This window comes from Brachypodium distachyon, chromosome 5 (assembly GCF_000005505.3).
Source record: "Brachypodium distachyon strain Bd21 chromosome 5, Brachypodium_distachyon_v3.0, whole genome shotgun sequence".
In the NCBI taxonomy this organism is placed as follows: Eukaryota; Viridiplantae; Streptophyta; class Magnoliopsida; order Poales; family Poaceae; genus Brachypodium; species Brachypodium distachyon.
In genome coordinates this window covers 23,925,459-23,949,712 of record NC_016135.3, presented here as the reverse complement: position 1 = coordinate 23,949,712, position 24,254 = coordinate 23,925,459, and the positions used below count along the sequence as shown (strand labels likewise).

The 24,254-nt window shown below is 43.9% G+C and overlaps 4 protein-coding genes, 1 long non-coding RNA gene and 1 other non-coding gene across 7 annotated transcripts; 2 read left to right on the top strand and 4 right to left on the bottom strand.

Moving 5' to 3' along the window:
• Positions 1 to 2,551: 2,551 nt before the first annotated feature.
• Positions 2,552 to 2,658, bottom strand: MIR5185M (microRNA MIR5185m). The gene has a single exon (NR_126986.1). It is a non-coding gene; the product is annotated as a microRNA MIR5185m (primary transcript).
• A 2,450-nt stretch (positions 2,659 to 5,108) lies between these two features.
• Positions 5,109 to 9,268, top strand: LOC100821578 (probable cation transporter HKT7). Of its 2 annotated transcripts, none has more exons than XM_024455917.1 (3): positions 5,109 to 6,524; positions 8,513 to 8,750; positions 8,901 to 9,268. In XM_024455917.1, exons 1-3 carry the CDS (start codon positions 5,332 to 5,334, stop codon positions 9,117 to 9,119), a joined length of 1,650 nt encoding a protein of 549 aa, XP_024311685.1. In that variant the 5' UTR covers positions 5,109 to 5,331; the 3' UTR covers positions 9,120 to 9,268. The 2 variants fall into 2 exon arrangements, with proteins under 2 accessions (XP_024311685.1, XP_010227256.2); XM_010228954.3 differs by having other exon boundaries at positions 5,113 to 6,524; positions 8,513 to 8,740; positions 8,921 to 9,268.
• On the bottom strand, positions 7,814 to 9,039 carry LOC112269332. The gene is made up of 2 exons (XR_002961064.1): positions 8,901 to 9,039; positions 7,814 to 8,750 (listed from the first exon to the last, which is right to left on the bottom strand). It is a non-coding gene; the product is annotated as an uncharacterized LOC112269332 (long non-coding RNA).
• A 1,091-nt stretch (positions 9,269 to 10,359) lies between the features above and the next one.
• On the top strand, positions 10,360 to 13,222 carry LOC100821279 (cation transporter HKT4). Its single transcript, XM_010242085.3, has 3 exons — positions 10,360 to 11,835; positions 12,305 to 12,529; positions 12,861 to 13,222. The coding sequence occupies exons 1-3, from the start codon at positions 10,490 to 10,492 to the stop codon at positions 13,045 to 13,047; spliced, it is 1,758 nt and encodes a 585-aa protein (XP_010240387.1). The 5' UTR covers positions 10,360 to 10,489; the 3' UTR covers positions 13,048 to 13,222.
• Positions 13,223 to 13,902: 680 nt separating this feature from the next.
• Positions 13,903 to 17,681, bottom strand: LOC100820977 (NAC domain-containing protein 102). Its single transcript, XM_003581579.4, has 5 exons — positions 17,011 to 17,681; positions 16,508 to 16,785; positions 14,962 to 15,318; positions 14,457 to 14,868; positions 13,903 to 14,366 (listed from the first exon to the last, which is right to left on the bottom strand). The coding sequence occupies exons 1-4, from the start codon at positions 17,162 to 17,164 to the stop codon at positions 14,485 to 14,487; spliced, it is 1,173 nt and encodes a 390-aa protein (XP_003581627.1). The 5' UTR covers positions 17,165 to 17,681; the 3' UTR covers positions 13,903 to 14,366; positions 14,457 to 14,484.
• An 822-nt stretch (positions 17,682 to 18,503) lies between these two features.
• Positions 18,504 to 21,503, bottom strand: LOC100846785 (probable glucuronosyltransferase Os03g0107900). The gene is made up of 8 exons (XM_014896187.2): positions 21,147 to 21,503; positions 20,742 to 20,888; positions 20,594 to 20,658; positions 20,384 to 20,453; positions 19,656 to 19,874; positions 19,120 to 19,263; positions 18,901 to 19,036; positions 18,504 to 18,810 (listed from the first exon to the last, which is right to left on the bottom strand). Exons 1-8 carry the CDS (start codon positions 21,438 to 21,440, stop codon positions 18,581 to 18,583), a joined length of 1,305 nt encoding a protein of 434 aa, XP_014751673.1. The 5' UTR covers positions 21,441 to 21,503; the 3' UTR covers positions 18,504 to 18,580.
• Between the last annotated feature and the right edge of the window lie 2,751 nt (positions 21,504 to 24,254).

Below are 24,254 nucleotides of genomic sequence, written 5' to 3'. Positions count from 1 at the left end.
TCAGCAGGTCATACATCCTTCTTTTCTTTTTTGCGTCGAAGGTCATACTGCTTCGCTAACTATATTGCAATAATGTCAGTTAAGTACTCCTATGCCGATCAAGTTCTCTAATGAGGTGCTTGCTTTAGTTCTCTTCTGGTCAAAGTAGGAAGGCCTATCTTTCGATAGTACGGAGTACTAAGTAGAAGCAAAAAAATGTGGGAATTTACATAGGTATTTGGACATTCATTTCGACACAGAATAAAAAATCATGTGAAGAGTGCATCAATCTTACGCGAATGCCTGTCAATATTTTGTTAGGCAAATTTGAAATAGAATTACACTAATTTGGCGTAAATAATCCATGCATGTATTGGTCTTTTTGGCTGCTAGACATTCCTGTCAAGAAGAGTAGAACAGAACTCTGGGGCCAGCCAGGGACATCAGTGGTGGAAGAGTAATATAGTTGTTGCCCTGATGCCTGATAATGGAATTTAAACTGTCTACTGTGTTAGAATTGCATTCACGTGATGTCAATTCAAATTTGTGATGTTAAGTACTTCCTACGACCATATTACTTGTCGAAATATTACATGTATCTAGCCGTTTTTTAAACATAGATACAACCATATTTGGGCAAATTTGAGACAAGTAATATGGGTCAGAGGGAGTACATGTATTTATCAAAATATTGTACTCCTATCTTTTGCATAAGTTTTACTTGATAAGTTGGTTTTGCCAGAAAAAGTTGTGTACTCACTTAACCACATAGCTTATGTGTGGCTTCTTCACTGGTCTACTGGTTTTATTTTGTCCGAAATGGACCAGGGCCTATGCCTTTTTTTCCCTCTAAAAAGGAAACAAATACCATAAGAATTTAGTACTCACTTCACTCTGATCCATATTAATTGTCGAAATATTACATGTATCTGGATGTTTTTTAAACATAAATACATGCATATTTTGGCAATTTTGAGACAACTAATATGGATCGGAGGGAGTAGCATATTTCTTTAATCCAAAAGACATTTCTATATAACTTGTCAGACCAACTTAATTATCATTAGTCTGTCCTATGATTTGATTTCAGATTTAGGAGGTGTCAATACCATATTGGCTTTGGTGGGCACTGAAGTTCCCGCTAGCTAGCTAGTTGCGACCTAACACGTGAAAAGGATTGTCTTGGCTGGCTGTTTAGATTATTCAACTCGCCAGTCACCTCATAAGTTCTTCATAGTACGAATTTGATTACTGAATTATCATTCAAGGCGTGAATATGGATTGATGACACTACAATAATGCATTGTATAATCTGTTAAGTACCCGCACCAAATGGGACAACTGATCTATCAGTGGAGAATGTAGATGTATGACTAAACTGACAGTATTATTGAGCACAGAAAATGGCAGTCAAATGGTGCTTCATCTGCCCCGGACGCGGAGTACATGTCGCTTAGATTGATCCGATCGATATTAGGTTATTTGCAGCGCAACAACAACAACAAAGGAATCTCTCACATGTAATAGATGATCAAGCTGCACACATATTTTTTCATCGAAAAATGAATTGTATTTGATTTTCAAGAATAGATAATCACTGACTACTTAATCAATAGATCGTAGTACTTCATCCGATCCATAATAAATGTGTTGGATTTAGTACAAAATTATATGAATCGGATGATGGAGTAACTTACATTCATGCTATGCCCCTAGGACACCAATACGATACCGTTCAAAAGAAGAGAGACACACATTTAGTGCTAGTACTAACTAAATTCTCAATGGCAATATAATCAAATCATTTTCAGATCTAGCATTGAAAAGAAAAGCCGGACCTATAGATTAATCGTGTGCGTAGAACCACCACATGGGTGGCCGGACACTCATCCTACGAGCCTATCTTTTTTTTTTCTGAGGAAAATCCTACAAACCTATCAATCCGGCCGGAGACTTCTTTTATGCAATCATGCGACTAAGAAAATTGAGTATTCCACGTCTCATTATGTGACCCCGGCATTTGCGTCGTGCCGTAGTTGCCGAACGTACTTAATTGATCTTCCATCGACCGGCGGCTGCGTGCGTATAGAGTGTTAGAGTGTAGACGACGTCGATCTGGTCCGTACACAATCCGAACAAATAGCCGTGCAGGTGTCGCATGCGCTGGAGTCGGGCGGTGCATTTTTCCCGGTCGAGCCTCGGTCCCTAGTCATATCGCGCTTGTAGGCGAACCGCTTCTTCACGTCGAGGGAGAGATGCTCGGCGGAGTCGCTTTCACTTCTGGACGTGATGAAGACTTGCATGTACGGATGTACGGATGTACCTGCAGCATTACGTGCACCTCACAAATTAAGAGCCGGATATCCTGGACTGCATGTCAGTGCACAGGATCCCGGGGGCGTCTACTGGAGCGAACTTCTGGACCGGCTGGCGCGCGAGTCGATCGACGTCCAAGCTGTCGTGCTCGTGCATTAATTCCCGCGCGCAATACAATGCAATGCGATCTCGTGGTTCATTCGCTGCCGCGTGTGGCACTGCTCTGGTCGGGTGCTACTAAGGGTGCAAATGGTATCCCACGAAAGTCCCGCTTCTAGTTCAATTTTCAAATCTTATTTAAATTCTGAACAAAATTTTGAATAGAAGATTCGAAAAATGAACTAGAAGCGGGACTTTCGCGGGATCTTGTTTGCATCCCTAGGTGCTACGGCGTTACGTACGTCGTGGAGGTCGGTAGAGATGCGTTACGGAATTGCTCTTTTTTCTCACTGGAAGTTCGAGGATCGTCGCCGGGCTTATGGAGGCTAAACGAAATCAACCTAGTAGATTGGAAATTTAAACACAAAACTAATCTATATTATTATAGATTGGAAATTGCAATTAAGATATTCGATGCAAAAACATGACCACGTGCATTTTTTCTGTAAGGAAAAATAAATTATTCTAGTCCCAACAAAGTATCTGTTCATCATATTTAGTTTGGGATTAGTTTGCCGAATTTCGAAAACAACAACCTGTGTTATTATACCATGCATGTGTGATATAATTAAGGTGAGTTTGAAAACCATTCACCGGGTAAACACGGTTGAGGAGAGAAGCAGAAAGACTATCGAGAACACACGCACAGTAGATTAATTGTTGAAAAATTCCACCACGAACAACGAAGAAATACTTCAAATTGTTGAAAAATTCCTAAAATATTTGTCTCAGTCCTCTCTATATATACGCCTGCAAAGTTATATAGAGAAAGTTCCCTGAGCAAATTTAAGCAATGAATTTGGTTTTTTTTTACACAGTGCGCACGCAAAACCCATCTCTTCTCATGAAAGTTAATTGCGAGCACGTCAGACACTCGAACATTTACAGTTTTTCGAAATATTGTGAGAGTCAAAGTATAATTACTTTTTTTTACTCCAGTGGTGGATGTTTGAGTTTGCACAAAACATGTGAAGTAGCTAGCTGGTCCAACCGTAGGGTGGGTGGATATAGAGGAAATATATAGTGCTCTCACCCTATAAGTGGAGTAGGACTATTGAGTAAAGTTGCACATACTGATAAACAATACATTAAAGTACCTGAAATGTAAACGCGTGCAAAATCGTATCCAGGTTGGAGTTCTAAAGCGAGAAATTAGTAATGCAATTTGGCTGCCTATGTGAAACATGCAGAAAAGAAGAAAGACTTCTGTCAGAACAAACAGCGCGTTCTTGGCGAGGACACTAGCTCTCACAACTTAAAGTTATATGAATACTTTACAAATTAATATGACCAAGATGGTCGCAGCATGGAGAATTCTCGGTCATATTTATATGTATTCCCAAAGTAATATTGTTGCGCACCGACAACCAAAAATGACCAACACTGAAAAGCGATGCAGCTGAGTGCATGTATGACACGGGGTACAGGTGTACGCACCACAAAATTACAAACACGGTATATGGAAAAACAAAATCACAGATTGTTATACCTGAACTGAATACTCGCATTACAAACAGCTGATGAGAGCATTCAACATTTTTTTCTCTCCTGCTCTCTTGCTCGTATTATTTGGTGCATCATTTTTATTACTTTTAATCTTCCACCCCCGACATCAATTACTAATTTGTTTGATAACTGGCTTAATGGGGTAGAGAAAAAACTTAAAACTCATATGCGGATGGGAGTTTCGGCTTTCTATTGGGCTATCTGAAATTGCAGGAATGATGTGGTTTTTAATCGATCCAGAGTTTATAACTTTTTGCAGGTTAGCTTCAAAACTACGCACTGGATTCGTCTTTGGGCTTTCCTGCTCTCTGTGCACCTGCGGAGACTTATGGATATTGGATGCAACCGGATGGAGACGGTATCTCTAGATATCTTCAACCGGGCTGGCTGGCGGTGTACTAGACACCTTCAATTATAGATTCGTCATGATTGATGTTTTTAGCTGGCTTATTTTTGTATCCACGATCGCTTGTCGGTGACTTGTAACACCTACTCTTTATAACTTTGCAATAAAAATGGATGTGTACATCAATTGATGCAGAGGCCGGGTTTTCCACCCCTTTTCGAAAAAAAAATACTCTGATTTTCAGTTGTCAGCAGTAGGGGTTTTCGGAATCCAGAGACAGTGAGCCGGAAACTGACGGTTTTGTCCGGGCATTTAGGATTTAGGAGTGCTCCCGTTGTTGCTGATGGTTACAGCTAGCTTCCATTCCCTGACGGTTTATCATCTCATGACAGTCAGGGAGCAGAGGCAAGAATCTTGACAGTATGACAGCAACAACAACATTGCGAGCAGTCTCGGACCCGTCTGGAATATTCAGTTCTCTAGCAGTGCTCCATGAACTTTGGATCTAACACTGAGTTATGGAAAAAAATTAAGTAAGCTTGGGAAGCTTCTCTTGCCAAATCTGAAGCCGTTTCACCTTCCCAATCTCACCATCTTCTTTGCTCGTGGTGGAGTATATAAACTACTGTTCCGTCTGATCTTAAATTCTGAACACAAATTTGTCAAAATATGAATGTATCTATTCTTAAAAGCGTCTACATGTAATATTTCGATAACAATTTAGAAACGGAGGAGTACTCCGTGGCATAAATAATTGAGACACGTGTTGCGCTATGTTGCATATACACAATGGCCGAAGAAGATGCATGGCTACCGCGTACCGCGTGAATGAAACCCTCTGTGCAGTCTGCATCACCACCAGCACGGCTATATATACAGGCGGCATAGACCACAAGCTAGTCACAACACACGCACTCCATGCACCGCATCTAGTTCTAGCTCCCACATGTCCACGTACACACATATACGCCAGTACCTGATATACACAAGACAGCGCCAAAACTCCAGATTAGTAATCAAACCCGATGGCCGAGGCCCATCCGCGGCGGGTGCTCTCGACATCCTCGTCGGCGCTAGAGCTGCACAAGGCAATGTTGTCGGCGATGTCGTCGCTAGTCACGGACCGCGTCGCCCGGTTGCGGCGCGCGCTCCGGACGCCGCTCCGGCTCGGCTCGCTGCTGCTCCACGCGGCCTACTTCCTCGCCGTCTCCTTCCTCGGCTACCTCATTCTCAGGACGCTCAGCTTCCGCGTCTCCAGGCGCCCCCGCGGCATCGACGTCTTCTTCACGGCCGTCTCCGCCGCCACCGTGTCCAGCATGTCGACGGTCGAGATGGAGGCCTTCTCCAACTCCCAGCTGATCGTTATCACCTTCCTCATGTTCCTCGGCGGGGAAGTCTTCGTCTCCCTCGCCGGCCTCGCCTCCCAATGGCATAGCCTGCGCAAGGACGCCACGCACAAGTCCCAGCGCGTCGAGAGCCACGCCGAGCTCGAGATGCCGATATCGGCAACCACCGTCGACCTCGAGGACGACAACAACGACAACAGAAACACGAGCAGCCCGACCATGGACGCGAAGAAGCGGCGGCTGGGCGCGGTGCGCGCGCTGTTCTGGGTCGTGCTGTCGGTCCTGCTCTCGGCGCACGTCCTGGGCGCGGTCACCGTGGCGGCATACGTCGCCCGCGGCGCCGCGGCGACCCGGCGCACGCTGCGTGAGAAGGCCCTGAACGTGTGGACCTTCGCGGCGTTCGCGACGGCGTCCACCTTCTCCAGCTGCGGCTACCTCCCCACAAACGAGAACATGATCCCCTTCAAGCGCGACGTCGGCCTGCAACTCCTTCTCATCCCACAAGCCCTGTTGGGCAACACGCTGTTCCCGCCGCTGCTGTGGGCGTGCGTGCGCGCCCTGGCCGCGGCGCTCATGCCGATGCCGATGCTGGCGGACATGGCCAGGCATGGAAGCAGGGAGCTCACCGGGTACTGCCACCTGCTCCCGGCCAAGCGGTGCGCCATGCTGGCGGCCACGGTGGCGGCGCTCGTGGCCGTCCAGGTGGCGCTGGTGTGCGGCATGGAGTGGGGAGGAGCTTTGGCCGGGATGGGCCCCTGGGAGAAGATGGTGAACGCGGCGTTCCTGGCCGTGAACTCCCGGCACACGGGCGAGTCCACCATAGATCTCTCCACCCTCGCGCCGGCCGTCCTCGTCCTCTTCGTCCTCATGATGTGAGTAGTCGCCATCTCTTCGATCTCTGTCAGTCTGTCTCTTTCGATCTCTTTAGCTATCAGCTGCCCCCGATGCTCACGAGAATTAATCGGAATGACGTGCGTACGTGTGTAATAATCGACCTACAGTTAACGCAGCTCGCTTCCGTTGATTACTCCTGGCCATAGTTTCCTACGTTGAGCACAAGACTAGTTCTAGAAGCTGAACCAGGATTCTGTGTTCCTCTGTTTCCACAAGCTAGACTAGATTCATTAATTAGGTTGCATTTTGCATGTTATTCTAGCAACTAAATTCGCCTGCTGTCTCATGTCATGCATGTTACTCTCAAGCGCCATATTTTAATTAATTAATCGATGACATTAGATTACTCGTCATGTGACATATTTTATACCTCCATCATTGCTGAATGCTCCGTACTACAAAGTACAACATGGGGAAGTACGTACGTAGGTACAATGCGCGTTGACCATCGTAGACCCTTTTATTTTAAAAGTATCCCGGCCGTTCCAGGGTGTCCCTGGATCTGTATGCTCTAGTACTCTCTCCAGCCGAAATTATTTGTCGAAATATTACATGTATCTAAACGTTTTTTGTACATAGATACATTTTTATTTGAACAAATTTGGAATAGCATTTTATATATTTGGCTTCAAGCATGGACATTGCAAAATGCTCTCCGATCCATAATATAAAGTAAACAGAATGAGGGATCTTCCATGTAGAACGGGGCGAGCGAAAAGCATTCAAACTCCGTGAAATCGCCGAAGCCACAAGACGCTTAGGTGTGACGGAGAAATCTCCAAACACGCTCACGTGCTTTTTCGCTCTGCATAACTAAGCATTCCATTTCCATGCTTGGATTCATTCCACGGGTACATACGACTACGACCTGACCGACCGGCCTTTCAACTGAACAGAAAAAGGCAAGAAACACACTATGAAATAGCCCAGCCAAGCAACCATCCATAGACAAGCCATCTTGGCTAAAGCGGCTTTTTTACCGAGCCTGGTATCTATGACGTTATTGTCAACATCAATCCCCTTTCATTACGATATCGATATTATTTTTCAAATGATATTTAATACATATTTTACTGCCGTATCACTGAAATTTGTATTAATGCATCATTACTTCATCACTATATTATTAACATTTCGCTATAATCATATTTTTCAATATGGAGTGCTCTTACCGTTCCATAATTTTTGTCTCAAATTTGCCAAAAAATAGATGTATCTATTTCTAAAATGTGTCTAGATACACGTAATATTTCGACAAGAATTATGAAACGGAGGGAATTAGTATATATATAATTGACACCAGTACTAAGGGTGCAAATGGGATCCCGCGAAAGTCCTGCTTCTAGTTCAATTCTCAAATCTCTTATTCAAATTCTAAACAAAATTTTGAATAGAAGATTTGAAAAATGAACTAAAAGCGGGACTTTCGCGGGATTGCATCCCTAACGAGTACGAATTTCGGCCCATCTCTGCTCTCCGGCCAACCATCTTCACGTCAGTTGGCACCGGAATTTTCCCACCGACCAGTGTCTGTCGTTCGTGTTCTCCAATTCTTCTCTGGAGACCATTCATGTTACTCCGTATATATCAGTGGTCCACGACACAACGAGGCCATAAGCTGCGAATCAGAACAGATGCCACCGTTTCCAACTTCTCCTCGCGCCATCCCATCAGCTACTGAGAATGATACACCCGGCCAGTCAGCCACCACATTTGTTCTTGCACGTCATCTTAAAAAGATGCAATTTTAGACAAGCAGATCAGCTTCAAACTGTTATCCTTAATTGCGCTCTACTTTTGGTATTCATAGAACATGTCTGAAAATACACCAGTCGTATGCATGCACGCACCTGTAGTATATTCCAAGAAAGCAGAAATATGGTAAAGATAAAACTGTATTAGTTAGTGCATTCTTTGTAGGCTTATCGTCTTGGTTGTCTCACATTCTGATTCTGCTTGCTTCCAGGTATCTACCTCCGTACACGACATGGTTTCCATTTGAAGAGACCTCCAGCACAAAGGATCATCATCCCAAGCAGAGCCAGCTGGGGATCAAATTGATCAAGAGCACGGTTCTGTCACAACTCTCCTACCTGACCATCTTTGTCATTGCTATCTGCATCACTGAGGCGAGGAAGCTCAAAGAAGACCCCCTCAATTTCAACGTGCTCAGCATTGTCGTGGAAGTCGTCAGGCAAGTCCCTCTAAACGATTCAAGACATCGAAAGAGACAACACATTTATCATGCTGCGAATCGTCTGAATAAAAAGCATATAGACAAGAAGACTACATATATATAAAAAAAGCAGAGGTTCTTTCATATCTGTTGATTTCCTTCAGGGAATCTGACCTACTTCTGTCACATTTTTTGCAGTGCTTATGGAAATGTGGGATTCTCCATGGGCTACAGTTGCAGTAGACAGATCAACCCAGATCAGCTGTGCACTGACAGGTGGACTGGCCTGGCTGGACGGTGTAGCGATTCTGGAAAACTCATCCTCATTCTTGTGATGTTCTTCGGGAGGCTGAAGAAGTTCAGCATGAAAGGAGGGAAAGCTTGGAAGCTTAGTTAGATGCAGCCACCTAGTGACGATTGCAGGCAACGGTGTTTATGGAGTTTGGTGAACAATCCATTGAATCTCCAACACAAGATAATAGTTTTCTCTTCTTTTCTCTCTCACTTCCCTGGGAACCTTCTAATTGTCATCTTTGTACTGACTAACCTGCAACAGTAGCAAGTTTCAGATTAGGTGAATGAAAGTTATCATAAAAAATCAAGACATTCCAATTAGCCTGATTCTCTTGCATTTGGTAGTTTGAAAAGTTGTCTGCCACAGATCTGGACTTACATACATATGTTAGTGTTTACAAAGATATTCCAATCAAGTAGTGGCCAGTTCATATTCTATGCCCGTAAGTACCTGATACCACAAAGATTGCTTCATGGATAAGCATACTAGATTGCATTATTGCTATCTTATCGCGATCTTCACTAGCCACACACTTTTCTCAGACATAAATTGCTAATTTTGTTCCATACTAAAAGAAGAAAAGAAAACGAGGACAAGAGAAGTTCCACTACAATTGTGTGCATGATTGCACACTTGTCTGATAACAGGGGATACACATATATAGTAATTTAGTTACATAAGGACTGTAGTGGGCTCTGGTAAAAAAGGTTCCACAGAAATCAGCCCGGAACCGGAAATCCAGCCTGCACTAATAATTGAAAAATAGATAAGAGAATGCAAATGTTGCAAACCAAATTCACAACCAGCCATATATTTCAATTAGTGCAATCTCGTCTTGTCTGGAGCTTTCCAGAAGATGGATTAAATCCATCAATCATCCTAATCCACGCTAATAACTGAAAACATAATAAAGAGACTGCAAACGTTGCAACACAATCGGTATTTCTTTCAATTACTGCAGTCATGTATCTTGCGTAGAGCATCCCAGAAGATTGACTAAGTACACCATTTTGCAGTTAGGGTAGTGCATTTCAGCATCACGGTACACTAAATTTTTTTTGAGAGATCACGGGGGGGAGAAATCCCCACCTGAATATAACAGTACACTAAAATAATACTCCTAGAAAAGTAGAACAGATTTTGGGCTACACTAGAATAATGCAACTATTAATTTCCAGGATCAAATGAGAATATAGATGCAAATAATCAATGTGAATTATTGACATATATTTTGCTTGTGAAGATGAAGTGCTAATTAAATCAGGGACGATAATTGCCGAAAATTCTTTCAATAAGGACGTAAAGTAGCTGGCTATTCATTACAATAATAGAAGCACATGCCTGTCCATGCGTCAGGTATATTTTGAACCGGGCCCTTGTAGACACCATCAGCATCATGATTATACAGGTGGACACACTTGTCTTGCTCTCCACCTTACATACTGAGCTCAAGAACTTGATCACATAGGGTAATGCTTGCTGGGGAGAATACTTGCCCACAAGACACCATGGAAATAGCTTCCAGTTGCCAACTCCAACACTTAAGGCCACAAACCTCGATGCATCAATTCAGTTCGGTACTAGTTTCCTTGCAGAATCTGCCATCACATATAGCCATGAAGCTCCCAATATCCAGCTTCGAAGTGCTTAGAATCATTATGGTGAAAGTGAATCATTTCCAAGAGTTAGTGTCCACAAGGCTCGGTTCCCTCTCAAAGTGTACAGCAGATTTGTTCAGGCGCTCCTACTTGCTTCTTCTCTTCCAAAGCAATCCTTTGATAGTCCAGATTATTTACTTCATGCTACTACCCCTTGCTGGTTTCCTTGCTCTAAAGAATCTCAAGCCGCTGAATAAGCCAACTACAAGGAACTTGGACCTGATGTTCACCTCTGTCTCCACAGTGACAGTATCAAGCATGGCAACAGTTGAGATGGAGGACTTCTCCGGCCAGCAGCTATGGATCTTGATCATACTTATGCTATTCGGAGGAGACATGTTCACTAAAATGCTAGGGTTGCACTTAAAAAATGCTCGGGGTAACACCGGGGATACCCTCCCGAAAAGATCGTCTTTCATAAGCAGGGACATTGAAACCTGTGATGTTTTCAACAACAACAGTCAGAATAACATGGAAGCCATCCAGTCAGAGGCAACCATACCACACAATAAGGTACAGGAAAGCAAAGGGCTGAATCTGAACTCTTGCAATATTTTGGCTCATGTAGTAACAGGCTACTTCATAGCAGCAATTGTTTGTGGCTCTGTAGTCATTACCATCTACCTGTTGATTGACTCCGATGCAAGACAGCTACTGAAGAGTAAAGATATCAAGATATGCACGTTCTCAGTGTTCACAGCAGTGTCATCATTTGCAAACTGCGGCTTCACTCCGGTAAATGATAACATGGCAATTTTCAGAAATAACCCAACTCTTCTTCTTCTAGTTACGCCACAGATTCTAATAGGCAACACTTTGTTTCCACCACTATTGAGGTTAAGCATATGGGCTTTGGGAAAAGTCAGCAGAAGAGAAGAATATGCTTACATCCTTCAGCACCCAAAGGAGATTGGATACAGGCATTTGCGACCATATAAGAATTCTGTCCACCTGGTTCTGACCGGAGTGCTGATAATTTTGCTGCAAGCAATATTTCTTTGTTATTTTGAGTGGGACTCAAAAGCCTTGGAGGGAATGAAATGGTTCCAGAAATTGGTGGGCTCACTATTCCAGAGTGCCAATTCAAGACATGCGGGCGAAACTGTCATTAATATCTCGACCCTGTCTCCACCAATTTTGGTGATATTTGCAGTTGTCATGTGAGTATCCCCTCCAACCCCTTTTTAGAGTAAATTTAATTAAGGTCTAAATCTTGCCTAAATTAGTTCTTATTAGTAGAATATTTTTTCGAGAAAACCTTATTAGTAGAACTTGGAACAACTATGCATGACTGTCTGAAAATCAATGGTGCATAGTGTAGACACTAAAATAAGGCATCTTTCGTAACCAAAACGGCATAAATAGTTCCAAGCTTAAATGTACAGCTTAATTCTGGTTTGAACTTGACAATACCTATTGTGGACAGAATAAATAAAATTTAGAAATATAACTCTGTTCAGAGTAAGGGGTTACGGAAAATCAGTACATGTCTAAACAACAACCAAATTTCAACAGTAGGCTACAATAGTGCCAATGGAAGAGGAAGTTTAAACTGCCAGTGTGGCAGTGTGCTACCTCAGACCCTCAGTGCTTACCTTTTGTGTTAACAGATCATTAACTTACTTGCAGGTACCTTCCTTCTGATACTTCATTCTTCCCGACATATGGCGATAGACACATCTTGACAAATAAAAAGGAAAATCCAAATAGCAGAGCAATGTGGAAGAAATTCATCATTACCAAGCCTGCTTGTTTAGCAATACTCACAATTTTGGCATGCATAACTGAAAGGAAGTCAATGTCTGCCGATCCACTAAATTTCAGCATCTTCAGTGTAGTATTTGAAGTGATCAGGCAAGTTGGCATTAAGAATTTGAAGTGATCATACATTTTGCATGTCCATACTAAAAACAATAGATGACTAAATACCAGCTAGCTAGCAGCATAAGGAAAAAGTCGGTAGCCATTTGATCAAGATCTTCCCTCTCTGTTTTTTTGGTAGTTGCATGAGTCGGATAGTTCTTAGCTATGACTTAGAAATAGTTATTCTCAGTCGCTTGAGGAATAGAAAAAACGAAGAAAAAATAATGAACTAAGTTTGAAACATAAACGGAAAAACACAGCTAAGATTATCAAGATTACGCATGTTGCTTCTACACAATGATGCGCTTCTTCTTTTTTTCAGCGCGTATGGCAATGTAGGGTACTCACTAGGATACAGCTGCGACAAGTTACTGAAACCTGATCCCAGATGCAAAGACTTCTCGTATGGATTCGTCGGCAGGTGGACCGACAAAGGGAAGGTGATCATTATCGTGGTGATGTTCCTCGGGAGGTTCAAAACCTTCACCCTCAATGGAAGAAAACCCTGAAATGTGCGCCCATGTAGAGCGCCACTCAGGGGCCAGGAATGGCTGGAAAGTTGTGATATTTGTCAGAAATATTTTAGATTGAACTTTGAATGTGTGAATAATGCCAGCGCTTTATGCCTGTGCAAAGTAGAATGTATTAGCAGCCCGCAAAGAAAAGAGAGGAGTATTTGTAGCATGGGTTTTAAGCTCATCACCTGACATGGTAGAAAAATAATGGCGTAGTGGATGGGAAGGAAGAGGACCTGAGGACTGAGGAGGCCGTGGATGGATGCCAAGCAGATTAGCAGAGGAGAGATCGAGCTTCTTCGGCAACGGCAAAGGAGACCGGGCTCCTGCTCCGGGCTCTGGAGGTGCTGTCTAACTCCATGGATATCGGCCCCGGTGCCCGTAGAGACACCGCCATCTGCAGTTCTTCCGCCGCCGCCCACCGGTATGGCCGTGGCGACGGCCCCCATAATCATTCCGTTTTGGGGAGTGAATTCTGCCTTTCTTTACAGGAACGAAACGAAGGGCCAACACGCAATGAGCCCATACAGATTCGTTCACATGGCCTACCAGGTGTATGAAATGAACAATAGCCGACACTGCAGACGATGCAAAAGCCAAAAGAACAGCAGCCAGCGTCACACGTGCATCGTCAAAAGATATCTCCTACTCCGTGGTAACTCCGTGGTAGTTACCTACCACAAAGGCACAAACCCACCCGTTTAGGAGGATATTAGGTTTCGTCAAGACAAAGACTTTTACCGAGTACAAGGTTCATATGACATGAAATCACTACCACCAGATTTGTACTAGTACTCACTAGTAATGGTGATTCGGTATCATATAAATCACATATTAACCAAGTAAACCTTGGTAAAAGTATTTGCCTTAACAAAACCTAATAATAATAAACGGAGATTAAAAGGGGAATTCACTCAGGTGATAGAACAACGATGGGATCCGAACAACTCTTACAGGTAAACCGGATTCTCCTTCCACAACAGACAAATTTGTCATAGAACAATGACGGCTTCCGAAAAAACTCTGAATTTGGGAGTCATTGCTGCAAAAGATGGCTAGTCTGCAATGCAACCAGTTACTTCTGCACTAGAACCTAACCAACTAATCTACCAAGAATAATCTTTACTCCTTTCCTGCAGCCGGTATACAATTCAGCTAGAACACAACTATCATCAGTCAGTCAGCGCAGGAATGAAAGAATGCCCCTCGATTCACAAGCTAAAAGCTATATTCACATTTTTTTTCAGAATCATTACTGCACCACCAAATTAATTCAATCACCAGCTACCAGCCTGAGAATCAAACCAAGATACCTGCAAGAACCAATTAGTGTCAGGTTCCTACTTAACAGATAAATGAGCAACCATGAATGTAACCCTAGAGTGGCAAAACCATAAACGTACCCCTGATTCAGTCACATGATGATCAATTCTAGCAAGGCAATGGTCCAGCAGCCACAGCAGATGTTGTACTACTCTTAGAAATGCCATTCAGCTCTAAATCCAGATGGCACTCATGAGATGCATCATTTGACGCCACAAGGCAAGAGGGACCAGGATGGCCATCAGCAAGAGACGACAACAGGTCATTTAGCTCAAAGTATTGTTCACCTTCGACTGGTTCGAGCATAGGTTCAATCAAATAGCCACCACATGAGGCACACTGCTTGGAGATGCTCTCCACTGACCCAGAAGGAACTTTATCCAGTTCATCAAATATTGTTTCATCGTCAAACGATAATTTATTATGGTCAGCAGTCAAATCAGGCTGCAGCTCATACGATGTTTCATTATCATACTTAGCAGTCAAATCAGGCTGCATCCAAAACAAAAAAAATTAAATTAAATAGAGTTAAACCCATGAGCGACAGACACAAAAAATGGCAGGTGCAGTGTAATTTTTTTTTACCAATGCACCAGCTTGGCCAGCAGTGACTGAAAATTTTGTCGAGAAACGACCAATAATATCAGCTAGCTGCTGTATATTTATGCTGTCAAAAGAAGCATCAGCACGAGTACAGTTGGCAGCTCGTTCAACGTTATTTTCTGACAAAGGGCTCAAGGAAACCTCGCCATCGTCACTAACAGGCAGTTGTTGACCAGCAGAGTTCAACACACCATTACTTGATCCAGGCGCAGAATGGGGAACCGAAGGGGCGCCGTTCAGATCATTCCATTCCTCTTCATTGAATGGAGCCCCATACTGTTCCCCAATCTTGGGGCCAGCACCACTTTTTTTGAATATTTTGCAGAGAACACAATTATCCTGCAGCAAGGGGTAAAAGATAAGCAACATTCTGCTGTAGAAGAGTCAGTAATAAACAGGAGCGAATAATTGTTGAGCGCCAAATTTTCCAAGATTGAAAAAAAAACTACCTTCCTTTCCCAAAGCAACCACCTGTATTTTTGCTTCTTCCCCTTCACTTTATGGAGCAATAATAGTGATGCTCTCGTTAGGGCACTGTTTGTTTCGGCTGTTTGGACCTTTCTAATTTTTATACTACTCATGATGCACTTCCCAAATACTCCCTCCATCATGCTATAGCGGGCACTTAAATTTGCATGCAGTCCTTAATTTGTGAGCATCCGTCTTCTTTTGGCCTCTAACTACCAAAAATACCCCTGCTCTCAGCCCACATACCGCGCCCTAACGCTATACTACTCATGATACACTTCCTAAATACTCCCTCCATCATGCTACAGCAGGCACAAAAATTGCATGCACTCCATAATCAGTGGTCCTCCTTTTGGCCTCTAACTACCAAAAATACCCATGCTCTCAGCCCACGTACCACGTGTCTCCAAATTTCTCCTCGTCGCATTAAGATCGCTTGCAGTTCGCTAAACACGGGTGTGCCTGTGCCAGGGGCCACATGCCTAGCTATCACGTGGAGCGCGCGGTTGGCGCTTTTTTGCATCGACCAACGCAACACAGCGCATGCTTGCTACATTAGGGGCATATCAGGGAAATCAGCAGCTGTTACACCCTCCTTAGTATTGCCAAAATTTCTAAAGTGCCAGCTATGGCAGGAGTGCAGGACTTAGGGAGCATTTAGGAATATTGGAAATTTCAATACCAGAAACAAAATATCAGAAATTTCAATACCAGAAACAAAATATCAGAAATTTCATAGTACATGCCATTGTCATTGCGTTGTCCATAGTTTTTAAGTTTTCTCTTCGATAGTTTCACAAATGAATATTGAACAATAGATATCTACTGAGATCAACAAAATAACCAAAAGAACACTGTAGGAAACTTTGTTGGCATATCTTACTGACGCCAGTGCATTTAAAGAGTTACATTGGATTGTATATTCCCAAGTTTTTCTCTAACTACTGAAAATAATTGAAGGAGTAATCAATCTAATGTTGAGACATGTGTGTTTGGAGGAAGAGCCTACTTCATAAAATAGATACTGAAACTGACTACAAACACACCAAGGAAATCATACCAGTTTAACATCAGAAGAAGATATATCCTTGTCCACCAGCCTATATTCATACATTACCCAGTCAGTTCTTGTTCCTTGCGGCGGCTTGCCAGAATGAAATACCAAAGTTCTCTTCATCCCAACAGTCTGATTTTTATGTATTACTGCCCTGTCCTTTCCAGTAGCTTTCCAATACCCAGCTTCAGTTGACCGGTTAGTTCTCGATCCACTGGAATATTTCCTATCACGCATGCAAAAGAAATACCACTCACGATCCCCGGTCTGTAACGAAGCTTTCTCTGAACAAGAACAGAACAAAAAAGAAACCATTAGAACAGTTCATAGGCCAGACTCCTGCAAAGCAGGAGGGATACTTCATAGCCAGTTAGACACAAGTAAACATGTTGTGAATCCAAAACCCTGATCCCCTGAACTAAGCCACAGCATTGGTGCGTGTAGAGACTGAGTAAATATATGGTATACAGTCCTTCAGAATGCTAATACAACAGGGGGAGACAATATACCCGGAAGTTCCCATGGGGCAAACTTGTAGAGATCAATATCCGTAACAGCATTGCATCGCAACGGTCTCCCCAATAACTTCCTCTTCAGATAGTAGACTGTCAGTTCAACATCTGTCGGATGAAACCGGTATCCAGGCGGAAGCGAGGTGGCCATGGAGGAGGAAGGAATGTCTATACCACTCTAATGGGATCCGAAATCGAACTTAGCCATGTGCCGGAGTAGGGCAAGGTTTTTGCGTCCGTTACGAATTGGGGGGAGATGAAACGGGGAGCTGCTAAAGGGCAGAATCGGTTCGCCGGGCGATGGGAGGAGAAGCGGTCGGGAGCGAGAGAATCGAAGCCTCGAAGGGGAGATCAACCGGCGGCGGCGGCGCTAAGCGGCGGTACCTGAGTCCAGCCGTGCGCGAGGAGGAAGACGAGCGACGAGGGCCGGAAGGAAAAGAAAAACGGAAAAAGAAAGGGAGAGATATACGGCCGGCCCAGGGGAGAAAGAGACCCGCGGGGAGCGTGATGTCCCGAGGAGGTGAAGGAACCGAGACGGCAATGGCGGCGACGGACGGCGGTGGGAGGTGGGCTCGTCGGCGATGAAGCTAGGGTACGGCCGGCGACGGCCGCAGGGGGCAGAGGAGGGGCGTTTCCTTTGTTTCAGAAACGGCACGGTGGCAAAATATATGACGGCTGTAGGAGCCCGGCGCGTCTGGTCAGAGTAACTGAACCGGGTTAGCCGTTTGTTTTGTCAACTGAAACCGGGTTTTAGCCGTTGTTTCTGTAGGAGTACAGACCACGGTACGAGCCTTTTGTGTTAGGTTCTAGAGTACTCTAGGTTCTATCTGGCGTCGTGCCCTCTTATTTTGGAACTCTAGTTACGTTTACTAGCTGTCAAAATAAATAAATTACGTTTACTATGTTTGCAGAAATGTCTCTCATGTACGTCTATTCATCTCGAACTTTGTTAGGGTTCTATTCGCCTCGTTCACGTCTCGAACTTTGTTAGGGTTCTATTCGCCTCGTTCACGTCCACTGTCGAGTTCAACAATTCATCATGAGTATACGCTACATCGCCCTCATGCAAACCACAATGACAGTTCCCTTTTTCTATCCGGGCTTGGCTTTCACGAGTGATTTCTTGGGCGCACGCACACATCCTCTTGTGATGTCTAATAATCTCTCCATTGAGCCGACTGTCAAGAACATTAGCGACACTTGGGTGCTCCATTAATCATAGTCATCTTGTGCATCACCTCGATGCAACGAAAGAAGAAGAAAAATGGCATAGCCACCGTCGTGCAAAGGTTTTTCGTCGTAAAACCTTAAACCCTAAATCCTAAACCCCGTGTGCCAGAAAAACGTTCAGAAACGGCTCGTGGCAAAGGGAGAAGTGGTAGCGGCAGAGAGCGACTCCAACACTGCGGCCAGGGCAACCGACTCTGCATTTTTTTGGGGGGTGGGGGGGTTGGGGGGGGGGGGGGGGGAAGGGCAACAAGACAGACATGTCACATGTCTAGCCTCCTCAAACATCTACCGACTTGAATACATAGAACACCCAAAAATTTGACCAATATATAGTCTCTCATGGCAATGGAACAGTTGTTGTCCACTGGTGGAACTCCACCAAATCTCTATTCACAGTCGACCTGTTGTGAAGCCAGAAGGTTTGTGCAGACTGATGGAACCGCCTCACTTTCCTTTGCAGCTCCCACAAGATGGCGGCCATAGCGGAGCAGGGTTCCAAATCTGGGGCATACACCCACAGGCATCTCACCTCGCGCCCACGGGCAATCATCTCCTCGATTCTTTCCTCTGCATGGATATTCCAAAACTTTTAGGACTCACTGCAACAGGGTTAATGATGGTATAACCGCGGAGGAAAAATTTAAACAGGAGGCGTACCTGGTATTGATTCAAGGTACTCGAAAAGTTCAGGACTGATCTTGGACGATGGCCATTTTATCGATATCTCAGTGTAGTCGATCATATTCTGGAAAGGGAGCTCAACTTCATCCGATAAAATCACCGGCACACATTCCTGTCATCAAAAATTGTGAGCAGCTGACTAAGATACTAGGTCTAGGTATGCACTCAAGACTTCTTTTGAGAGGTAGAGCTCACCACAAAGAAGGATTCATAGAAGCGAAGTGTCCACGAGGACTCCCCACGAGGAGCTAGGCAGAACTTTGCATTCCTCAGGTGCTTGAAGTAATCGATCCTTCCCAATTTGTCAGGCCCAGACAACTTCAGTTCTGGGGACTCCAGCTGTTCATAACACAAATGCACATCCAATCTGGATAAAAAATGTAAAAGCCTTGTCGAACAGAATGAAAATACTATTTTGCAAGCACGCTCAACCTGACAAATATAATACAAAGCATTGTTCCTATTGCCCTAGAATGCCAACTTCTATGTATATGTATAGCAATATAAGTGATTCAGTTTGTGAGAATAAATCATGATGGATTACCAATTATGGCAGGTTACCAAAATTTGATATACAGTTCATACAATTAAACTGAATCACATGCGCAAGAAATTTACCATGATAGCATGGTTTTAAATAACCATGATAACTTCTAATATAATCCAAAGAAGGCTTATAGTATAATATCATGTTAATGAAGCTGTATTTGGATATCAAAAGGAAGACAAACCTTGTCTGGATACTGCTTTGCAAGTTCCACCAGTTTAAGACGGCCTGCTTTTCCCTGGGCACGACCAAGGAAGTTTGCTAAATACTTTCTTTTTGTCAATGGGATTGGCTGGACAGCCCGAGCATCAGGCTTCACCATAGAATCGTCCACGTTCCCAGGTATAATGATGTCTTTCCATGTATTAAATGCACTTATACCACGCTTGTCGGTACGGTCACCCTAAAAGATAGAACACAAGTTGCTATGTAAGTAGATGCCCAAAGTAGCGTGAAATTTGAGCTATATGGAAGACAAGATTGCAGCACTAAAGAACAAAGTCAATTGCAAATAAAAACTTTACAAACTCGTTTCCAAACAAGTTGCAGGCATCTCATGAAACAAACTTTAACTACACCAGCACGCACAACTGCCATCATTTGTGTTGAGATTTGGGCAAAACACCATTTGATTATATTGAAGCAGACAGATCAATATACACACTAGGTGTACATCAGATGGCATCGTAAAGGATAAATACACATTTACAATTTAAATTGTATTTAATATTTGAAAGGATATTAATTGGCATTGCATGAACCCTTGTCACACTACTGAATTAGGAGATCTTCAACTTCTTACTACAACATCAAACACCAAAAACAGTCATAGACTAAAACTTGTATAAGTTATACTAGCAGCGACAAAAACAGAACGAGGCAAAATATGAAGAGCAACAAGTATCTACCTACCTCTGGAGTGAGAATGATGGATCGATTCAGAAAAGTTGCCCATGAGCGAAACAAATGAGCTCCTGCACCGCTACATATGTCAGAAAACAACAAATGTTCTTAAGTAGTTGCCGCAAAAGGGATGAAATCCCAGATGTGCGTGGAACCCGCTTCACCCAAAAAAAGAGCCGATTGTCTGATCGGATTTAGGTACTCAAAAAAATGTGGTACCTTGGGAAGACAAAAATGTGGTCGCGTCCACCCGACCTACGGAAATAGGGCATCTGACTAAGAACCTGTAGAGAATGATTAAGAAGGAAGTTTGTTGAGGTTAAATGCACATGAATGAAGTAAAAAATAAACCATGGGGATTATTTACCTTGACATATGTTTGATTGATTTCCTTATCAGTGAGAGCCCCAGTCATGCGGACGCACTTAACATAACTCGGAACAAAGAAGAGATGCGCTTCATCCTTGTCCAATGTTCTAAACCTTGACTTGAGAAGAAGCTGGTGGATCTTTACCTACAACCGTACGGGGAAAACTATTGGAATAATTTTTGCATGAGGGTAACAATTGTTTTACACGCAGTCATGCTAAATGAGATCAGTTTGTAATAACAATTCAACAAGCCATGCATAAATTTTAAGCAGCGTGAGAATCAGGTATATTATATGCGTGCATAAGCATAATGTAGATATATAGACGCGACATGAGGCTTGGCTTGGCTTGTGAGGGAGGCAATGGGGGGGGGGGGGGGGGGGGGGGGATCCCGTCCGTACCTGAGTTCCCCATTGGCCCTTGAGGCAGGTAGCGGGCGAGACGGTGGCGTCGCGTCCGCGGAGCAGCGCGCGGAGGCCGTCGATCTCGTCGTCGGCGTAGACATAGATGCGGAGGTGGTCGTCATCGTGACTCGTGAGCCCGCGCCATGGCCATGGGGCCGTGGAGGCGTGGCGTGCGGTGGGGAATGGCGGAGGAACGGAGAGGAGGCGGGTGAGGAGGAAGGTGACGCCGACGAGGAGGAGGGCGCCCGCCTGATGGGCCCGCGTGCAGGGCGGGTGGTGCGGGCCCCGCATCGTCGGCGCGGCGGAGCACAAGGACCGGCGAGCAGCGCGGCGCTTGCTTGCGAAGTGGAGTGTCTGTGAGATGGGCCTCTATCAGCATCAAAGGGAAAAGGGACAGGGATCGGAGAATGGGTGGCATTTTGAGGGCTTTGAGCCCATTATCCTTGAACACAACAAACTAGGGGGTGGGTTGGACTCCAGAGTGGGCTGTGGTCGTCACCCCACGTTATCCTTGAAGGCTTGAACACAACAAACGGTGGACTTCCTCTCAAAAAAAAAAAAAAAATCAAACGGTGGACTCCTCTCGAAAAGAAGAAGAAAACAAACAAACGGTGGACGGGCTAACTGCTTTCGAATTCTGAGTTTGATTGATCCTCTCAATCTTTGTTTTGGAAAATTCAGAAGGTGCAACTATTTCTAAAATTATCTCAAGTTTATATGCCGGTACAAAAGGAACTATGAATCTGCAAAACTTTGCGAAACAAAACTTTCATTTCCGTAGAAAAATAAATGAAACTTTCATCTGAGAACAGACCAACAAGATACAGTAGTAAAATGTGATCTATATTTGGAAACAATAGCACTTCTATTTGCGATTATGGATCACTGTGTTTGTCTTTTTTGTACAGCCGACGATTCATAATGTATGTAACATGTGTGTCTGCTTAAAGTTACTAAAACATTATAGATAGATAGAGAGAGAGTAGAGTTACTAAAACATTATAGAGAGAGAGAGACTGAGAGAGAGAGAGAGTAAAGTTACTAAAACATTATAGAGAGAGAGAGACTGAGAGAGAGAGGGAGGGAGATGGTGTGATCATTATCTACGCGATGATCCTCGATCTCGATCTTCCTCTCCCGAGAGCAATCTAATCGCAATATGTGCATGCTGAGAGAAAGAGACAGATACAGAGAGATAGAGCACGATCCGATGGCAAGCGAAGAGAGACATAAAGTAATCCAATGGCAAATATGCATGCGGCCGAAACCAAAGCGAAAGGAACTTTGTTTACCAGCATTAGATGCTCTGAATTAACATAAATTAATTTTGTCACAGCAACATGTCGACAGTTTTTAAAGATTAAGGAGTGGACGTACAGCTAAAGCAGTATTGCCGTGATTCAGAGCACGGACACCATCTCAAACCTAGAAACCACACGTACCTGTGGAGTAACAAAAATTATCATACGCAAGACGACAAAAGAAAATAATTTAGGCAAGTCCCGAGTAGTACATTTTGGACAGGACTGGACTTAGAGCTGCAGCCTAGCCTAGCAATCTAGTGCCAGTAGCGTGCAAGTGCAAAGCAGAGATTCAAAGGTGCATGTCTTCTTCACGAGTCAGTGAAAACTTCAAAAGAGAAACCGTAATGCGTGTTAATCTATCTACACAGAAATTTGGGAGGAAAAAGTATGTGTAACATTCGCGAGGGGCTAGACATAGGATAGAGACTTCATATTTTTAAGTTTCAGGTGCCTTTGTATAAGTAAACTGCACGTGAATGCCTACAACGTAGACTTCTTTTTTTCGAGGAATCCATAGCACGTAGACTTTCTCAGAATGCACCGGCGAACCTTTCTAGTTGTGCATCGTGACGAATCTGCCTCACGAATCGTCCCCCCAATACGTGTCAAGGAACCATCGATGTCCACATGATAGGCACTGGAGCAGACCAGAAAGCCCCCTTCCTCGGTGGACGGCATGCTTTCGATGGCATGGGGCCGGTGTGTACCGGATCCCCTGCTGCGCTGTTCATCATGAAGTGCCCCTCCAGGGAGGCCAAAGGGCGCCGCATTCTCAGATTCGAGATTTGGACGGACCGCACGGCATGTACACCCTGAAAGAATCCAGTTCCCGAGCCCCGCCGACCCAAGAAAAAGAATTGCATCACCAGACCCAAGTGGTGCAAGATCCGTACTGAACGTCGGTCCTCTCGCCCCTGCGCCGACGATGGGAGGAGCAGCAGATCATGGCAAGAAACGAGGGGCAAGATCTTGGATTCTCGCCAGCATAATTCCAATTCGAATTGACTATACTTGTTTGTGTGAAAATTGTACGTAATTGGGACAAAATACAAGTGGTAGCATGTTTTTAGCATATATTGACTTCCCGTCGCAACCTCGTTCATAAAATCTATCGCTTTAAGGTGACCGTGACAGCCTTTCTTCAACAAATTTTAGTGTCGACATAGAACAATATACCCATTTTCCACTTTAATGGTAAAATTCATGAGACCTAATTATCAGTGTTCTAGTAACTTACAGCTCATCTTCAATTTTGACCCACTTTTTCAGAGAATTTTCCACTGGCAAGTAGGTCGAGATTCCCTCTAGCACCGGATAATGGTTTCAAATTCCTTTTGTACCATTCCGAGGTAACGCAAGTCACTATGACATCCCAGGTATACGATATTTCTCCTCTATAGTGCCACTTCATAATTAACAAAATATAGGCTTCTAGACAATAATTTTCAGTTCTTTGTGCAGCAGATATAGAGTATTTTAGGTTTTTATAATGGAGTTTTACATTGTGGAAGGTTAATGGTATGTGACGGAGAAAACTCACAAACAATGTTTGATTTGAGCCGATATGTCACATCAAAGTTTTTGAGTCCCCAATGATCGAGATGGGCGCCTCTGCATGCCCAGGCCATTATCCTGCACGAACAAGCATACGATCCAATGCAAAATTAGAGAGGACGGAAAACCTGTGCAAATTACCCCAGGGTTTCGTGGTATTATACGTGACGCACCTGTGGGCAATGGACAACTTAGCTCGGAGACCCACCAGCATTCAGTTTTCAGGAGCTGACATAATTGATTTTGG

Bases quoted from the DNA above. Each gene is read 5' to 3' on its own strand.
- LOC100820977 (XM_003581579.4), bottom strand. From the start codon at position 17,164: ATGGCCACCTCGCTTCCGCCTGGATACCGGTTTCATCCGACAGATGTT. The intron at 16,786-17,010 runs GTATATTGTCTC...GTTCTTGTTCAG, and splicing joins TGCCCCATGGGAACTTCCGG to AGAAAGCTTCGTTACAGACC. The intron at 15,319-16,507 runs GTATGATTTCCT...CCCTTGCTGCAG, and splicing joins CTTCTTCTGATGTTAAACTG to GATAATTGTGTTCTCTGCAA.
- LOC100846785 (XM_014896187.2), bottom strand. From the start codon at position 21,440: ATGCGGGGCCCGCACCACCCGCCCTGCACGCGGGCCCATCAGGCGGGC. The intron at 20,454-20,593 runs GTACCACATTTT...TGACATATGTAG, and splicing joins CACATTTTTGTCTTCCCAAG to CGGTGCAGGAGCTCATTTGT. The intron at 19,875-20,383 runs GTAGGTAGATAC...TCTATCTTTTAG, and splicing joins CCATCATTCTCACTCCAGAG to GGTGACCGTACCGACAAGCG.
- LOC100821279 (XM_010242085.3), top strand. From the start codon at position 10,490: ATGCTTGCTGGGGAGAATACTTGCCCACAAGACACCATGGAAATAGCT. The intron at 11,836-12,304 runs GTGAGTATCCCC...ACTTACTTGCAG, and splicing joins GTGATATTTGCAGTTGTCAT to GTACCTTCCTTCTGATACTT. The intron at 12,530-12,860 runs GCAAGTTGGCAT...TCTTTTTTTCAG, and splicing joins GTAGTATTTGAAGTGATCAG to CGCGTATGGCAATGTAGGGT.
- LOC100821578 (XM_024455917.1), top strand. From the start codon at position 5,332: ATGGCCGAGGCCCATCCGCGGCGGGTGCTCTCGACATCCTCGTCGGCG. The intron at 6,525-8,512 runs GTGAGTAGTCGC...GCTTGCTTCCAG, and splicing joins GTCCTCTTCGTCCTCATGAT to GTATCTACCTCCGTACACGA. The intron at 8,751-8,900 runs CTAAACGATTCA...AATCTGACCTAC, and splicing joins AAGTCGTCAGGCAAGTCCCT to TTCTGTCACATTTTTTGCAG.